Here is a 19,799-nt window from a genome sequence, read left to right on the forward strand (position 1 = left end):
CTCATGGTGGCCCCACGTGTAACACGGTTGACTCAAGACTCATGGTGGCCCCATGTGTAACACGGTTGACTCAGGCTCATGGTGGCCCCATGTGTAACACGGTTGACTCAGACTCATGGTGGCCCCATGTGTAACACAGTTTACTCAGGCTCATGGTGGCCCCATGTGTAACACAGTTGACTCAAGACTCATGGTGGCCCCATGTGTAACACAGTTGACTCAGACTCATGGTGGCCCCATGTGTAACACAGTTGACTCAGGCTCATGGTGGCCCCATGTGTAACACAGTTGACTCAAGACTCATGGTGGCCCCACGTGTAACACAGTTGACTCAGGCTCATGGTGGCCCCACATGTAACACGGTTGACTCAGACTCATGGTGGCCCCACGTGTAACACGGTTGACTCAAGACTCATGGTGGCCCCACGTGTAACACGGTTGACTCAGACTCATGGTGGCCCCACATGTAACACGGTTGACTCAGACTCATGGTGGCCCCATGTGTAACACAGTTGACTCAAGACTCATGGTGGCCCCATGTGTAACACGGTTGACTCAGACTCATGGTGGCCCCACATGTAACACGGTTGACTCAGACTCATGGTGGCCCCACGTGTAACACGGTTGACTCAAGACTCATGGTGGCCCCATGTGTAACACGGTTGACTCAGACTCACGGTGGCCCCAAGTGTAACACAGTGGAACTCTGCTCTGCAGGGTTCTCAATGGCTGACTTTTTGGAAGTAGATCACACCCAATCTTTCTTCCAAAGCACCTCTGGGTGGACTCGAACCTCCAGCCTCTTGATTAGCAGCCAAGGGCACTAAGCGTCCGCACCACCCAGAGACTCTCTTGGGTCTGGAAAATGTACTTCAGCAGCGGAGTTGTCTAGGCTGTAGATCTAGGCTTAGAGGTGGACAATGTAAGAGATTCTTTTTAAGAGAAATTCTGACCAAGCATGATTTTCGCCTTACAATACCAGTTTCAGAAGCTGTTGACTCTGTAGGCTGTGACCCACAGTACGTAGGAAGGCGGATTTCTAGTCAACCCATTGCTAAAAGTTGCTACCACAAAATCAAGTGAGAGGCATCCACTTCTAAAGTCCTGTCTGCTACCAACAAAAAGTACCCCAAGAGGCCCCCTCACAAGTATGTTTTTAGTCTCATGCAATAATTAAATGGCTGCCCATGACGACCTGCTTTCCTGTTCTCACTTCCTGCAATGAAGTGCAAATGGCCAAATTGCATGGCTGCATGGGCCCAAGTTACATGGATATGGACACACAGAAAGAGATGGCGAGAGAGAGGGATCGTACCAGCATGCTTGGGAAAGTGGGAAGACTTACAGACCTAGGATGAATGGGCTTAAAAAAAACAAACAAACATGGAGAACTATGGCTACACTGATTTGGGCTGGGTTTCCCATGCCTCTCCTTTTTCTATTGTTGGTGGTGATGGTGGTATCAGTAGACGACTGGGTCATTAGTTTCAGGGCCCAGAAGTAAAATAAAGCTTAGCACTGGGGAGCTTGAAGAAGTCACCCAAAACCATACATAAAAGGAATAAGATAATCATAGGTTGCTGATTTTAAAATGCTGCTTATTAAATTCTCACTTTAACAGTCACTGGAGACTGTCAGCATAGGGCGTGTCCTAATACAGACATTTTCCGAGAGCTATTTCCACCCACTGCTCTGCTATCTGATTTTATGTACTTCGAAATACCATTAGTTCCCTCGAGTGACTTCAGTTCTATTGATAATGTTAATTCTCTGCTTGCACAAACCAAAGGCTACTTGTGATAAGCTGATTTTTGTTTATCATCTGACAATACTCAAGATTACACTAACCTGATTTCCGCATGTCTCCCTTCAAGCTAATCGTATTGGACTTTTCCTCTCAACTTACCCACTGGAGTCAAATGCCTCCTTGTATTATATTTATACCAGAAATAAAAGTCATGCACAATTGAAAATTAGCTACAGTCGTCTGCAAAAGGGTACATGGAACTGTGCAGGTTTAAAGTATTAGTAAATTGAAAGAGTGGTGTGAGTAGTCACACATGTACTTTAGCTAAAACTATTTCCAAGTGCAACTCCGAAGACCTGTTTCTCTTCTACCCTGATTAATTTGTCCGTGCCGTAGTTTCTGATGGTTTGTGACCAGCATCATGTCAGGCAGGTCTCAGCAAGTCTGAATCAATATGGTCCTATGTTGTCACTGCATCATAATTTTAATTGTCGTTTTCTATTAGACTTAACAATCAGATATCAGGCAAGGCTGAAATAACAAGAATAAACTTCTAAGCAGAAAGAAAGAAACATTTTACACAATTACACTGAGGGGAAATGGAACCGATTAGCACCTAACCAGTAACGTTGCCGTTGAGTCGATTCCAATTCATGGTGATCCTATGTGTTGCAGAGTAGGACTGTGTCCCATAGGGTTTCCAGCTCTCTAGGCCTTTATTCCAAGATGCCTATGGGTGAGTTTGAAAGGCCAGTGTTTCAGTTAGTAGCTGAGCACCGCCCGGAGTCTCTGGGATTATCACCTACCTAATATTTACATGCATGTTTATAATTATTGACATATTCTTTACATTTGACATTACTAGAACACAGCTACCTGTGAAAAGGCAGCGCCATGTCTGTCAATAGAGCTGGTATTCCCACTTAGAACCATGTGAAGTAGCAACAAAATCAGGGTGATCAGAAAACAACGCACCAACTTTGGTGTACCATATTGAACAATTCAATATTGCCAAAAATAAAACAGTCTTAGGACCAATCCTGATTGGTACTATTTGCCTTTCTTTTCTGGCTCTGGTGCTTTAAGCCTTTTGTAAACTAACCCTTCCTCTCTGGACCGAAGATCTTTTTGTCAACACGGTCTGGCCTTACAGTCCCATTGCAAGTTCAACAGAAGGAGACAACTATTACAAAAGTACATGACTTAACAACTGCCAGGACACGGTAATGGGCCACACCACCAAAGAGTGGTGCACTGAGCTGGCATATCCTGCTGTTAGAAGGCAGGATTTTAAAACTGTGTGAACACTTTTTAATATATTATGACTCCTCTGGGAACAGGCTACTTCTCTTCCCACTTCAGAAAAACACATAATGGGACTTTGTGTTTCCATTTAAAGTCCCTTGAAAACGGAAATCTCTCCCCTTAGGGAAAAAAAAAAAAGGTAAAGAGGGAGACGAAAGGGAAGGGAGAAACGAATTACACGTCTCCAAAGCACGGGGACTTAACTGAGGAACTGCGACCAAAGCAAGCGCAGTAATAGTATAATGACCCTTAATGAGTGTCTTGGGAAACAACACAACCCGTGCATAAAAGACAAAGGGCAAAATGCATCATGGCTCTGCTGACACTAATTCAAAATGATTTTCAGAACAACTAAAGAATGTAAGAGAAGTAATCTGATCCGCCCATCTGACCTCCCTTTGATTCAGGGGCCCTTCTCCTGCCATTTCTAATTGTCAGACCCTCTATGTTTCACATCTGTTCATATTTAATGAAAAGCCCACTCTCACCACTGCTCTTTGAGTCAACTGGCTCTGTCAAATGGCACCACCCAACCCCACCACCAGTGAGGGAAGTGCAGGGATTACTACTGAAGCTCTGCCAGTGGAATTCTGCATAGAGATAGACATGTTTTAATTGGAGAAGAAGGGCTTACATGGGTTCATGAAGGGCCTCATGTTGGAATGGATTTTTCTAACTTATTACTGATGGTCAAAGGTGAATGGTCTCACACAGGGACAGATGAAATCTGCTTTTGTTTGATGGAGTGACGACAGCGGGGAAACTGATGAGACAGAGGAGGGAAAACCCCTCTGAGCTGTCAATATTAGTTAAGGCTTCAATGTACAGCCTAGAGTCCTGTGTCTTCCATAGTGGGGCTGACTTGTGAAGGGGCAAGAAGGACAACATTATCAGGCATGGGATGTATCTGGCAGGATAGGGAATCCTACCCCAGGCATTTTCACCTCCTGGTACCCATCTATGCTTTGATGAAATTGGAGAGCTAAGAAATGGCTCAAATTATGGTTCCTCTTGGTTACAACTGAAATCACACACACTGGGTATAACGGGCCCTAAGCAGAGAACAGAGATCTTCTATGATTGGTGTGGGGGGCTAGTGCCAAGACTTGACCATGGACCCTAATTCAGAGCCAAACTGGTTCCTTCCTTTGCTCCACTCAAAATTTGGCAAAGTTTTCAGAGCCCAGTGGTTATCTGAGAACAGAAATTACATCTTGACCAAGAAGTTGTGCCTTTGGCAGAGGGCTCACCCAAGTGGCTGGTGGTTACAGTTGTGACCACCAGTCAAAGAAATGTGGCCACATTGTGCTGTCACAGCTCACTGCTTCACGCACCCCTTACTCTTTCACCCCAGCTCTTGCCTTTGAACCTGGTGTCTTGCCATGCATTGCCAACACGCAACTTCTTTGTGCAGTTGTGACTTAAGTTATTTTGGGAGGGTCAAATGAATCAGAGAGAATCCTTGTGGTGAGAATAAAGAGGTAAGGATTCATACTAAGTCACCCATAAGGAAGATTTTAAAGGAAACTCCCTTTCCAAGATTTTAGGCCAATGTGGTTGAGGCAATCCAAAGTCCCTCTCAATTCAAACTCCATTAGGTACCCATTTTAAAAATGAGTCTTGTCCCTTGGCATTGTTCTGGAGGAAAAATGAATCATGAATCAGAGAATCACATCCTAGACCTAACTTTTCCAAATGTCTCTATTAGAGCTCACTGCACAGACCATGCTTCCCACCAGGGATGGATTACTCAAATAGGCAAACTACGCATGGGTTTATTTGTGTTTACTTACTAATCTGTAGTACATAATTTCATCTGTTTTTCATCACATCTTTAAAGATGTGGTGAAAATCACATGAAACTGTGCACCACAGACTAATAAGTAAACACAATTAAGTCCATGCATACCTTGCTTACTGGTTAACCTGCTCCTGCCTCAGACCGAAACTGCAGGTCCAAACATCAGTGCCTAGTGTGGTTCACCACTCCACTACACTTGGTAATGTTAAGGCTCCTGGCCCTAGAAGCCTACATTGACCATTGTTACACAAGTACACTGTGCTGGGACCACTTTCCCCATGGACACAAGTGAGTCAACCACGTCCATTTTTCATAAGACTAAATGCTTAAGAGTTAAGAGCTCTTCTTCCTCTTGTTGTCAGTGTGCGTTACCCCTGCTGGGGAAATTTAGTTCAACCAGCTCTGTGCACTTATAAGGAGAAAGGATGGATGGCAATATGGTCACCAGTAAATGGGTGTGGTGCTTACAAAAGGAAGGGGTGAAACACAGAAGAAGAAAATGTCTCCCACCTCCCATGCTACCAAAAAGTGAAAATAAGATTAGAACCATACTTTAAGACTTGAAAGTCCTCACACAAATCTACAACCTCTTTTTCCCTTGGACAAGGACAATACCCCAGGGTCTCAAGGTGCAGACTGGAGTTTTCAATAGTATCAGCTATGAACTATGGCAGTAAGACATCAGCAAAGTCTATGGTGAAGCTCAAAGGAAAGGAAGGTCTTAGGAATTTGGTGCAGATCTCAGCTTTGCCAACTACCAGCAGCATGGCCTTGGCAGGTCCTTCAACATCACTGAGCTCGCAGGAAACAAAGACGACTGACCTCAAAGGCCTGTGTTATGGATTCAAGGAAATCATGGAAATTCACGGCTTACATTTTTTTGTTTTTAGTCAGAATCACGATTGCTACAAGAAACCTTAGTTTAAAAAGAGGCTATATTTTTGGAAAAATAAAAAGATATTGATAGAAATATCCTTTGAATTAGTCATCTTTCTAAAGGGAAGATCTAAAATCCACCAGCCTATATAGACTGGCAAATTTAGAATACATTTTTTTTTCCCCCGGAATATAGGGCAAAATCCAGCATTGGGGGAACGAGATAATAGGTTACAGGAACACAGTCAAATATATGCAAATACCTACCTGTAGCTAAATTCTGCTGTATTTTGGAAACAATCTAAGCTCGCTCTAGGCAATTTGATGTAGAGCTGGCTTGTTCTCTCTATATCCTTCCTCCCTTCAATCCAATCCAATTCACAGCCTTTCCCCAAATATTAAGATATACACTTCTATATATCTCTGTATTGATCTAATATTGGATATGCTGTGACACTAGTTTCCATTTCCATTTATTTAAAAGAGAGAGAGAGAGACTATCACCAGACTGTCATATCCCAGTTCTGCACACAATTACAAGGAGCACAGTGAGTTAACAAAATCGGAAGGGGGGCCTTCCTCAGCATGGACACAGAAACACAGGCAGACAGGGCAACAGATCACCATGCAGGAGGTCACACTGGGAACAAACATCAGCCCAACAGACTCATGACACCATAGGCACAACACGAGACGGAGACGATACCGCAGACAGCACAGACATGGAACTGCGTGTGTCGCGTTAAACTTACAGGCACAGAAACTGGTGGAGCAATTAACAGAGACAGAAGAAAGTGGGAAGGCTCTCCCCAGGGCGTCCACGTTACCACGCACACGGCCTGACATGCACGAGCAGTCACGCTCAGAACGTCCGCAATCAAAACAACATGCCCGTCTCATTCTCTTGTAGATGGACATCTTGGCTAGAACCATGGGGTTGGATGGAAGGAGAGGAAGAGTGATTGTTAATGGCAAGGTTACATACAACAAGGCAGCTGAAAGGGAGCTGAAGGGATTTAACGCAGGTCTTAGTTCATGTTAACAGTCTTGACCCAGAAGAAAATGCAGAGTGATTGTTGATAACAGTTTGGTTGTACATCAAAAATGCAGTGAAAATATAAATTGCCTCTATAGTTCCCCAAGGCTGTTGCCTATTATTTTTCTCCCCTCGGTAAAGCAGGTAACTGCAGAAAAAGGGCATAGCTGATTACAATTAGGTTCTGGGAGGAGAAGGAAGAGCAAATTATAGACAGCAAAAAACATTAACAATACTTTTTTTCCCCAGGCATAATTAATACAGGAGGACAAAATAGAAACATGGCTAATCAATTAATTGCTTATTTGATACAATATTTTTTTTTCTTTTTTTTTTTGCAAGATGCAAAAATGTCTCGTATGCAGGCATTCTAATTTCCATCCATTTCTGGGCATTAGGCAGAGCCTGGGACAAGCTTTCATCAAATTAGATGTGAAGCGATTACGTGTTAATATAGAATCTGAGGACGCCTCCGCTGAACTTCCCGAGAGTCAGCTTACATGATGCCTACAGGAATTTAAATTTACTCTTGACAGAACAAATACCAAAATGTGTCCATATAAGACATGCAGCTACTCAAGGCTAACGCTTCGTATTTGACATTAAAGGCAGCTCGCAAATAAGAAATCCCCAGAAGCAGATGAGATGTTGGTCTATTGGAATGCATTTAGCTACTCCTGGGTGCGTTTTCTGCTTAAAGCTGAGACAATATGAAAATCACATCTGCCTTTCCCTCCTCACCCACCAAAAATTCAGAAAGCCGTCGGGCTACTGGTGAGTCATAATTTTTTTTTTTTCCTCATAATGAAAATCTTGGCCAGAATAGATCAGAAATTATAAAATGTAAAAGAGGAGATGAGATCGATACGAAATACTGAGATTTCCATGTAGCGCTGGTATCTCTTCTAGTGTTGTAGGTTGTGAGGATCCAGCCTGAGGCTAACCAGCGACAACTGTTTGCACATCACTGTGTTGTTTCCAAGGCCTTCGCCTTAACCCGTCAAGCCAATTTATATTTCAGTACAACAGAAGCTTTTGTACGTCATTTTGATGCTACAACCGGCAAACATGTTTGCTTATCACTTAGCATGAACCGACCTGCCTTTTTTTTTTCCACAGGGAGGGAGAAGAATTCATATTTCTTCCAAGCGTCACGGCCCTATAATGAGCCTGAAATGGAGAGGTGTTACTCCCTGGTCCACACCTTCCATTTGGGAAGCCTTTTCCCCTCTCTTTTTCTTTGTGGAGAATGGTTGCACTGTTACGTTAAAATACGGCTGGTGGTTTGGCCCTCTTTGAATGCTACAGTCACCAGGAAGAGGGGCTTAAATCTCTCCAATGGGTCAAGTCCTGTTCTAAGACCTTTACGACTCGTCATACAGTATATCTGTCAAGCAAGGGTAACGTTATGATTGTGAAAAACAGGCACTTGGGGAGATGAATGAGAGGTCTCTTCAGCAGCAACTCCATTCCTGTAACACTTGGCCCGCATCTTTCGCGACGTGTTCTGTTCTTTTCACATCCTAGCTAATCGGTGGTTTGGATCATGCATCCTCAGCCCTGTTCAGTGCGTGGGACACCGTTCCTCCAAGCTGAGCTTTTAACTCCTCCCCTCCCACCCCTACAAAGAGAGTTCTCCTACAGCATTTGAATCAGAGGAATTTAGAAGGCAGGCTGCGGTGTGATGGCACGAACGCCCAGCCAGCCCAAACCCACCACAGTGGTGGAAGTCAAGAGAGGGGTGAAAAAAAAAAGTCTTCAACTGAAGGTCTGAAAACATTTCTTTTCAATGTATCCATATCTGGTATGCCACATGGAGACTGCTCCATGGCTTCCCTTTCTTAGTTTGACTAGGAACATTGATTTGTTATACACACAAAGCAGGGAAAGGAGGAGGATTTTTTGTTTCACTGCACATAAATTGTTTTGAGAAAAAATTTAATCAAATGCTGTAGCAGAAGAGAAGCCCATCGAACTCTGAAATGCTATGCTTCTTGTTAGCAACAGTCCCTGGTGTTCATTTCCATCCTGCCATTTTGGGTTCATATACAGTAACAGAATCTGACACATTTATGGGGAAAAAGAAAAGCTCTTTTATATATATAATATATATATACACATACATATATATAAAAAATATACATACATATATATACACACGTATATACATATATGTATACACATATATACACACGTAAACATACATATCATCTTTAAGGACAAGGGGAGGGTGATGGGGGCAGAATAACTATTCAACCTGTTTTGTCAGAGGCAAACCCATCATCATGGGCAGCTTAAACCTCCTACTTGCTAAGGGCTCAGGAGGAAACACAACCTCAAAGCAGTGCCTCTCAGGGACTGTTGGCAACTGTGGGCTGCTCTGGAGCCCGTGCATTGTTTTAAAATGTCATCTCGTTAGCATGCAGGAGCAGGCTAAAACTGGTCACTGAAGCAGCAGAAAACTATCTGCAATAAGAAGATTCACTGTTAATTATAAGCAGTCACATTCCAAAGCAGCGTATGCATAAAAAGAACAACATGCTATTACTTGTCATTCCTTCCTAGTCGGTTTTACACTCACACCAAATACAATATAGAAATCTCAGAAGACAAACAAGCACCGCCACAGAAAATCAGCAAGAATGATCAATGAGAGGCCCAAAGACAAGACAGAAACAGGTAAAAATGATTGATTGCCCACACATTGACAAACCTGTCTGAATCACAATGGCTAGACCAAGGTGTTACCAAGCAGGGGGTGGCTCCCTTGTTCAACTCCTGGAAATAGTCCATTTTCGTTGACTCCCTGTCCAGGGTCTTGACCTATAATAAAATCTGGGTCCACTCTTTTAAATGTTAAGGCCAACTCTGACCTCAGTTCTGCAGGGTCCGTAGGACTTCAAAGATGTTTATACCAGTCAGGCAGAACTTTCCTCCCGGGCATTAGGACAAGTCTCGGGCAAGCTCTTTAACTGAAAACTGGTGAGAATGTGCCTCCCTGGTGGTAAATGTTCCAGAAGATGTAGGCACTCTGTGTGTAAAATCATACTCTTAAATTGTAAAATAAAATTGCATCAAAATGAGGCCACGGACCTCCCATGGGCACTACCACCCTTCTCTGTCAACTTTCTCTCTAGCTTCCTAATCCATCAGTTTTGTTTTAGTGAATCATGGATATTCTAAACCATTCATATTTTATTTCCTTTTGTCAGTGATTGTTTCCTTTTCTAGAATTGAGGTAGGTCAGAAGGTTAATTTCAGATATCCGGAAGTTAGGTTTCAAAGAGCAGCTTTGAAAGTTTCTGTATTCACTTAAAACAGAAGGAAGATTCTTTATCCCTCGTTCCTTTTGTGTTTCCTGTTTTTCTTTTTTATGTAGTCACCCAATGCTCCCTTCCCAAATCCCAAGCCTCAGAAAAGGGAGTTTTCTGGGATTTCAATGGTAATAGATGGCAGTGGGTTTTTTTGGATTTAGGCAGTAGATCTATGAGGACATCTAGTGGACTGGTGTGGAAGAGCAGTTAGTAAACAGAGGACCTGAACTAGCAGGCCTCTCTCTCAATGATAGCAGAAGAGGACTTTGCTGTCCCTCAGAAGTGAAATGTGTGCGGAGTCCTTTCCATCTGACTGCGTCTCATGATTCATGGTGGATGTTTAGGGGCACTGGGGAAGAAGAGGGGAAAGGTCCTAGGAGATGGCCCTAGGATGGTCATACCCTTTTACAAGTATGGGCCAGAACAGAGCAGGGCCACTTCATCAATGGATGGCCAGGTCTCACCAAAACCCTGATGCAGCTTCCTCAGACAGGAAACAGACAAGAGTGTATATCGGGCAGGAGTGAATACTGTAGCTACTTGTCATTTTGTCCTAGAGTTCTTGGAAGCCTATGCTCAATTAATTGCACCCATAGGCAGACTTAACTCTAAGAAAGCAGAAATATAAGCCTTTGGGGATGTAGTTTTCTAGTTGGCCCACATCACAAGGTACTTGTTCTTGGACCAGTGCCACATATTGAAAGAGGTTATGTGATTGCCAAGGATTAGACCTAGGGTCTCACCCCCTTCCAAGGAACTCTGTCCTAGCAGTTTTATAATTTGAGGAAAAGCTTTTTATATTCTTTCCTTCACCACAAGTAAGCGGATATTCATCCAGTAATTCCATTTTGACTTCCTAGTACTATTTATAGAGACAAAATAAACATATTTCTCTAATGGACATCATCAAACTCTCTGTTTACTCTTGAGTGTTTAAACATGCACTATTTCTCAGCACTACTCTTGGACAACTTTTCCTACATTTTCAAAGGTGGTGATCATGGAACGAAAACCTGTAGAGAAGTGGCTGCTCCAGACTCAAGTTACTGCACTTTCCTTGAATCAAACTGACAATCAGCTGTCATACTCAGGTTCTCTGCTGGTTAGCCCTTCCAACACAACCCTGGAACAGAGGACAGAGTTGGATTCTATCCTGTCCTTGGCTCCATCTGCTTCCTACATCACCAACCAAATTGTTCAGCCAATTTCTAATTGCAGAATCTTAATCTCCAGGGTAGACTGGAAGGGGCAGGAAAAGCAGAACTTGACGGAGAGGCTCAGGTGGAGTTTTCCAACTGTTGGAGAAAAATATTTTAGGTTTCAAACAGAGCAAACGTGAGGGAAGACTGGTGTGGGAGGAGAAAAATTATGCCATTCTGTCAACAGACACTTTTCAGTTTGGAGCCTCACATTTAAAATCCATCCAATGGAGGAAGGATTATTTCCAAGCATGAATCCTGGAGCTGGTCTTAATACCTAGGCAGCAACTAAAATTATAAATAAAAATATTCATGCAGGAAAAAGTCCACTAAGGTTTAAGGTCAAGGCATTTGTTTGATGTGACACTGGGAATCAGGTAATGTTCTTTCAAGTCCTATAAATTAGGAATGATGTCTTCACTTAGCAAAATTCCTCCCATTAGCTTCTAGAGGGAGAAGAATGGTCTTCCAGGTGGTTTTCCAAGAACAGAAAGAGGGAAAAGGAAAAGCTAGTTAATGTCAGCAGCACAGAGCACACACAGCAAGTAGATTCTGCCTGCAACAACCATATTGTGGCTGAGGAAGGCAGAGGGGTTTGGCACTAGAGATGTTTGCTGATTGACATCACGCTTCCCGTCCAATTTTGAAAGAATCATGAGATATAGTAGGCAGGTCTTCAGGTATGAAAGTGGCTCATGCCCTCAAGGCATCCTTAGAGGTATTCTGTAGATGAAGGGAGCCACAGAGTCCATTCTGGCAGAACTGTATGCTGAACTGAAGGTCACCATTTTATTTTGGTTTTACTCTGAGCTTCCACACCATATGCCCTCCAAACTCTGAAGACTAGCCCAAACCAGATGGCTGACTTGCCTCTTCTGCTGCAAAGGAATATGAGTGGACTGAGTACTGAAACATCTTCTCCAATTCCCCAGCCACAAGACTGGACTGGTCAGCAGGCTGGGTCTTGTTTTCTATGAGTCTCATGTATTTGAATAAAGCCCTTCTGCCTATTGTGGGTGGCAGTGAAATCAGCACTGCTCCAAGTCACCTGCAGAAATACCGGCCATAAATGCTCTTTCTCCTCAATCGTCAATCTTGTTGAGTGAGAGAGGGTTCTACTTTTTTGAGTAACAAAGTCAGGGGCTCAGAGACTTGAATTTACTTGTTCAGACTTCTATATAGTTCATTAATGAGACAGAATGTTCTCCTTGAGCCATCTTTTCAGCCTTGAATAAGTAAACATACCTTCCAAGATGCCTGACTCACACCCATAGAGGAACTGGGTATATCCTAATGGGTATTTATGAAAAGAGATATTTTGTCTTAGAGCAAGGGAACTTCATAGACTGTAGGAAGTAATTACCACTGTGGAAATACTTGTCTCCAGTAAAGCAGTTTAGGTACTTACGTTCCCAAAGTTGGGTATACGATTCATTCTCTACCAAGCACTTTCTTGAATAGAGAGGCATATATTCCATAATAATACATCACCTTCTCTATAAAATGTCTCTATATTTATATATAAAAATGAACATTTTTACATATAAAGTACAGGTACATATCATATATACATACATCACAACATATGAATATATATGTAGCATCTTTCCTTCAAGATACGGATTCAAGCTCAATAGCAGAGGAGATCAAGTATAATTTATCAAAGGCAAGCATGACCATGACCTCTAACTGACCAAGCATCTAGAGCTATAGTGGTAATTACCTCAGCCTAATCAGTGTCCCCTAAAAGCCTGGAGACAAGTCCTTCAAGAGAAACACTGTTGTCAAGGTCTTATTTTCAAAAGGGAAAATAAGACAGAGCCAGAAGCTGGCAAGAGGCTGGGGGAAGGGAGCGGCATAGATGAACAGAGAGAGGTTTCTGTACCACACTCTCTAGCTCCAGGCTACTTTGTGGACGGTGTTGAAGGATGAGGAAGTCAGGGGCATGATGTCACTGCTACATGCAACATAAATACCAAAAGAAAAAGAAACTGAAATTGTATGGAAAATAAAAGGAGTATCTCTTCTAGAGAAAGACAGGGAGAACTGGACTTCGGGCTGCTGGCAACCCATTTTACTCACAATATATCACTACCAGTGTGCAGTTAAAATAGAGTGGGGGCCGTATTCCAAGGCAGCAAAGAGAAAAAATAAATCAAGAATATGTCAATGATTAGAAGTTAAAGAAAATCCCTTCAAACACATTAATTTAGACATGACTTGTCCCCTAGGGGTCTACCCTTTGGCAAACTTATGGAGGCTGGGGGAAAAATATAAATTAGATCAGGTTTGTTACACGGAAAAGAACATGGGCAAGTAGTAGGGTGTAAGAGCTTGCTCCTTGGTCAGACAGCTGAATTTTACTTTCTTCTTTGATGCAGAGCTATGAAGAAATGGAAAGAAACGCAATGTTAAACTCTACCACCACAGAATTTTCAGAAACGTGCACATGGAACGTCCACACTCGATATTTCCCTGGATAATAAGACATGAAACGTTTAAGGTTATTGAATGAAAGTGAACAGGAGGGGGGAGGAAAAAGTTAGAAGCCGGAGAGTTGGGTTGGGGGAGGAGGGTTAGGAAGCCTTGGCTCAAGTCCAGTGACTGGCATTTGCCTGCCCTCATGGAGATGCATCATTCCAGAGTGACTATTCATACCTCACCTACCTAACAGGCTTGGGCCAATGGCCATGTGGATCAGCTCCCCTTTTAGACTTGGAAAGGGCACCAGGCAATGTGTGTTCAAAGGAATGGGAGCCACCAAAGCACTGGCAACACTCCCACCTTTATGTGACCAGACTAGCTGCCAATGACGAAGGACCTTCTACTTCAAGTTTCTCTGCCACCAAAACACATCTTCCCCAGTTTCCTCACTTGCCTGGCCTGCATGGGGAGGTTTATTTTCCATAACCTGCTTTATTCTAACTACCACTCCCCACCCACATCTGCATTCTGCCCCCCATAACACATGCTGCCATTGTTTTTAATGAGGAAAAACATTATTTGGACAACTCTGATTGTTATCAAATGTTAATAAAGAGGGACAGCTGAGCCCCTCTTAATGGAAGAGTCCAAGAGGGAGGGTCCAGAGAGAAGGGAGAGAGACCCTTCAAATGGGCTTGGCTTTATCAAGGCAGCTCTTTTGCAGCAATCATGCCTGATGGAATATCAAATGCTTCACTAGTTAAACCAACTTTCAGGGAAATGAAGAGAAGAAAATTATTTCAAACAATTATGTGCCTCTCTCTCTCTGAGGAAGCCAAAGGCAGCTGCTGTTTCCTTGCTTGGAACCAAGGTGGGGAGATATGTGAGAGGCCACATCCTTATTTCTAGGAACTTCAAAAATGGTCTTCTGTGCTCTACTGTGTTAAAAAGGGACACTGCAGTATGAGAGCAAGAGTCTAGGAAACCCTCGCTTCATCCTTCTGCTTCCGCTTTTGCCAGATAGAGTCTTTCTCTATCCAGTCACCAGGGAAATTTTTTGAAAATAAGAATCGATGCCATTTCCTTGCTTAAAACCTTCCAGTGGCTTCCTGCACAGGACTAAATCCCAAGCTTCTCACGATGGCTTTGTTAGTGGTGGTGGTTGCCATCAAGTGGATTCTGACTCATGACGATCTCTTGTGTGTCAGAGCAGAACTGCTCTGTCGTAGGGTTTTCAAGGCTGTGACTTTCAGAAGGAGATCGCCAGACCTATTTTCCAAGGCAACTCTGGGTGGGTCTGCACCACCCAGGAATTCCCACCATGGCCTGCACGACCCTATAGGATGTGGCCCTTACCTTCCTCTTGGATCTCTTCTCCTATTACTCTCTTCCCCAAATCCTGTCAGGCCCACTGGTCTTCCTTCTGTCCCTGGAACACGGAAAACTCATGCCTGCTTCTTGGCCTTTGTCCTTGCTCTTGTCTTTACCTAGATTGGGTCTCAGCTTCAATGTTATCTCCTGTAGAGGCCTCCCTGACCTTCCTAGCTAAAGGAGGATGCCTAAGAGGTTTCCCAAACCCTTGGCTTCTCTCTTCCACTGCCTGTTTCATTTTCTTCCTTGCACTTATCTCTGTCTGGATTTATTTGTTTATATGATTATAGTTTGTCTCCATTCACTAGGGTGAAAACTCCAGGAGGGCAGGGCTGTGTCTTGCTCACTACTCTACCAAGAAAAATGCCTTGAACCAAGAAGGCACTCAATCAATGCAGTTGGTTAATCAATAAGTGAATCACAACCTTGCCATTTCATTGATACTCCAGTGGGACCAGGTTCCTAGCAATTGTCCTGTCCTGGATTACTGGCCTCAACACTCTTCTGCATTTTCCACCCTCTTTTCTCACCCTCTCTTGTTTACCTCCGCCCTTCTGATGGAAATAGCCCAGGAGATGACTGGTCAGCAGAGCTGTGCGTGGAGCTACTGTATTCAAAACCCACAGGGCAGAGCTAGGGATTGGATGGGGAGTGGGATTTGTTCTGTGCCTTATACTCTCCTGGATGCGTTTCCTGGTTGGTTATCAGAGCCAAAGAATTCCTAGGCACAAATAGTTAGAGGCTCTTATTCTAAGACATCGATAAATACTAATCTTGTAAGACAATAGGGTTGAGGAGGGGCATCAGTAGGGAGGAGGTAGCCGAAAGTATGCCTGCGCTGCCCCAAACTTCGGAACCAGCCTGCAGGGATTCCTAGAGAAGCTGCTTTACACCAGGAGCCTCCCCATGGGTGTTTTCCCCAGAGACTGTCTTCTCTGATGCTCCACCAGAGGGACGGTTCTATCCCGCCGTGTTTTCACTCACTGTCCTCCTGTGTGAGTGTGGTGGCAAGGGTCCTTGCCTTCTCAGCATGACCCAGGAATGCTGCTTGCCCTGTCTGGTTCTGCTTGTGAAAAATATTTTAGGGAGTGATCTTTCATAACTGCATTCTTACTCATCAGACCCAAGATGACCTATCCTGCAAAAGATTACCCTTCTGCCACAAAAAAAAAAACCAAAAACCAAAAAACCAAGATTGGGACCCTCAAAGCACAGCATCAAGGGAGGCCTTTGGACTAGCTTGGGTCCCTAGCTGCTGGCTGTATGAACCTTAGCAATCTCATCTGCTTACTAAACCTATAGCCTTAGTTTTCTCTTTTGTAAAATGGGATTAATAACAGACCCTGCTAATTATACCGGGTTATGGTGAATATCAAAGCAAATAATGATCATAAAGACCATTTAAAACACTAAATCACCATAGGAAGAAAGGTATCATTTTTATTGTTTTCAGTTAAGCAATGCAGCATAGTGACTGCAAAAGGCCTGGCCTTCCCAAGGCAAAGTCCACTGTCACCCGCTGGAACTCACAATCCAATATTCCTCCCTTAGCATATCCTTCTCAAGAATCTCCATTGCATGTTGTTTTGGAAGGGCCTTAACACAGATATGCCAGAATCTACCAAGCACAATCTAGCCTACCTCAAAGAGCAATGGGCCTGAGGTTGGTCACTGGGACAATGACAAGTGAAGTCCATTGTCAATGGAAACTTTCTTTCCTGGGGCCAGTCTAAGGGTATTACAATTGAAAACTCTGGTCTTTGGTACTAAAACCTGTAGGAATCCCAGTAAAAAGAGAGTCAACTCCCATTCGGGAGAATGAGTCCTTAGGCTCAGATTTCCTCTTAGTGTGGACATCTTTAGGTATGGTGGCCCCCCATCCACTGAAAATCGCTCTACAAAAACCACCCCTCCTACATGGCCTTAGCTTTCCTCCTTTTTATACATCATCCTTGACTATATTAGACTGGACACATGTATGTAGGCACTGCTTTAGAGTCAAGGCGTGGGGATTAGGCCTTCGGTTCACTCCCAGGTGTTGGGGTGGTGATTTTTCATCCTAAGTGCTAATAAAGCGAGGACAGGGATTTATTTCATGTCTCCTTAAACTGCTGGTGAAACATAAACATATTCAAGAAAACTCTTGATGTTTAGTGTTTCTCAAATAGGAAAGGGAGAAGGAAAGTGAATTTGGGGACTAGAGAGAGGGAGGAAAGGGGGAAAGAATTACTACTTACGACGTTTGCAGCCGCATTTTTTTATTCTTTTGGGATCTGTGATGTCATCGTGACAGGCCTTGCAGTAAAAAAACGCCCTGGAGAAAGAGAATGGAAAAACTGACACATTTCCTAATCCACCCAAATGAAATGAGTACCACATTTCCTCCACTATGGTGCCAAATTAATGAAACATGCCAGCACTAATTTCCTTTAATCTTTTGAAAGGTTTAGACGTTTACAGACGGAAATGTTTGTTGCGAGACCATTTCTTTCAAACACAGGCCTCTGCCATTTGACTTAGTGCTTCTTTTAATAAACTTGCCTTTGAAAAGGAACTGGGGTAAAGTTTGCTGATGTGACACGCGGGGTCTGCTCACATATCTTTCCAAGTTGAGAACACCTTCCAATGCTGCTCGCGGGAACACATGGGGATCAGCCCAGGGCACCTGGGGAAGGGGTAAATACACCTCCCACCTTGGAAATCCCCAGAGTCTGGTCAAATATGTATTAAAAGGGGTGGGACTGGCATAAGTATGACATTCCTCAAATAAAAATATTAGCCGTGCCACTGTGAAAGTGCCTTTTCTTGTCAGCCAGTGTGAGAAATTATTGAGGAGGAAGATGGGGAAGGAAAAGCCAAAGGGATGAGTCAAGTAGTTGCTCTGTCTAACTCCCTCTGGGATTTCACAGCCCAGATGAAATGGCTCCAGTGCTGCTGGCTGGACCAACTCCCACACTATTCAGGCCCGAAAAAATGTAGCCAATGAAGATTTTCTTCACATTATACACCAAATGCTGAGCTGACCACTTAAATGGTGTTGGGCAGGGGTTCTTGAGGTGGGGTGGGTAGAAGAGACCTGGAATAGGCAATTACCACGAAAATCACCTAGTCTGCCTTAGCGCGTCTCATAATGTGATAACCAAGTGTGCTGGCTGTGTTAGAGACAGACTCTGAATGAGACAAACGAAGACCAGAAGAACGGCACTGGACGACTGAGCTGCTCCATGGGAACCACCTTGCAATCTTCTGGATACAAGAACTAACAAGTCCCTGGCTTGGCACCTTTACCACTCACAACGTGAACAGGATTGCCAGAAATAAACATGGTCTTTCCTTGACCAGTGACTACAGAAATAAACATAACCCTTGACCATTATATTCCTAAGGTGTTCCTTTTTATGTTTTTCATGGGACTTGAATTTATGATTGGCACTGGTTGTAAACCAATATTAAGACTTCTGAATCCCAGCCCAATGTTCTTTCCACCATAGCAACTCCTCCACTTTTTCTTAAAATGGCAGCTGTCCTTCATGTTGCAAAAAAACAAAGGTAGCTGGAGTACTAATGTGGCTAAGAAATAATCCGATGGTAACCTGCCTTGAAAGGGGAAGGACTGGAAGGGAGAAAGCATTAAAGTTCAGGGCAGGAATTTTGCTTCCACTTCCTTTGGTTTTTATGTAATAATAATAATGGTAACATTAATAACAGCTAACACTTGTTTTTTTTAACACTTAAAGAGTACACGTTGCAGGCTCTATAGTTTAGAAGGATTAACTTATTTGACCCTCAAACGACCCTTTGAAAGAGGTATGACTATTACTGGTGCTTTACAGATAAGAAAACTGAAACACAGGTTAAGTGACTTGCCCAAGGTCACACAACTAAGAGCCCACATTCAAATCCATGTATGGTTAAGAGCTCAGCTGCTAAACGAAATGTCAGAGGTTTGGACCCACCAGCCGCTCCAGGGGAGAAAAGACCTGGCAATATGATCCAGTAAATATTAAGCCTAGGAAACACTGTGGGGCAGTTCTACTCTGTCCTATAGGGTTGCTATGAGTCGAAATCGACTTGAAGGTACACAACAACAGTCTGGCACCACAGCCCAAGATCTTAAACACACCTATACTAAACAGATGACGTGTCTGAATTGACTGTTGAAAGTACAATTACAGCATCTATTAAACCTTGATTCTTACAGTGAAACCCTCACAGGGCCCAGACAGGAAGGTTAGTGAGTGAAATAGGCTGAAGAGGCTATGGGGACGTAGAGACGCATCCCCCAGTTGGAGGGGGCTGGATATCTGAGCTCTCATTTTTGCTGAGGGGCACTTCCTTTCTCTCCCACTGCTCTCTGCCCCTGTCACGTGCACCTGACAAAGCCCTACCTTCCTGCACACCTGCATCGGAGCAGTTGAGTTTGCTAGAGAAAGGAAACACACTTTAAATTCATAGCCACAGATTTTGGGGGCCTTTGTCCACCCTCCCCTGACCCTATTCTACTCTCCTAGTGCTTGCTTTCCCACTGTCCAAAGCAACTATTTCCTGCAACCCCCTCCTGCTTCAACCTCCCCTGCCCTAGCTGCTCACCCTACTCCTTCCACAAGCAGCCTCACTTATCAGCAAGAAGCCAGAGGCACTTGCACAGGGCCCCCTCACAGTCCTGGCGAAGTCCACTCACTGCCTGCCCCTGCACAGATCCTCCTGCCCACCGCCCATTCCTCTG

At 43.7% G+C, this 19,799-nt stretch overlaps 1 protein-coding gene across 9 annotated transcripts in view; it reads right to left on the reverse strand.

Moving 5' to 3' along the window:
• KCNMA1 (potassium calcium-activated channel subfamily M alpha 1) overlaps positions 1 to 19,799 on the reverse strand; it is a 917,661-nt gene that overhangs the window by 187,205 nt on the left and 710,657 nt on the right. For 7 of the 9 annotated variants that reach the window (XM_023547132.2, XM_010589260.2, XM_023547133.2 and 4 more), the window contains one exon: positions 17,311 to 17,387. In XM_023547132.2, the coding sequence (XP_023402900.1) occupies positions 17,311 to 17,387 (77 nt within the window). Of the gene's footprint in view, positions 1 to 6,481; positions 6,653 to 8,962; positions 13,662 to 17,310; positions 17,388 to 19,799 lie in introns of those variants that run through there. The other 2 variants (XM_010589253.2, XM_010589259.3) reach the window with 2 other exon arrangements.

The sequence above is a fragment of the Loxodonta africana genome, chromosome 16, assembly GCF_030014295.1.
Source record: "Loxodonta africana isolate mLoxAfr1 chromosome 16, mLoxAfr1.hap2, whole genome shotgun sequence".
NCBI lineage: Eukaryota > Metazoa > Chordata > Mammalia > Proboscidea > Elephantidae > Loxodonta > Loxodonta africana.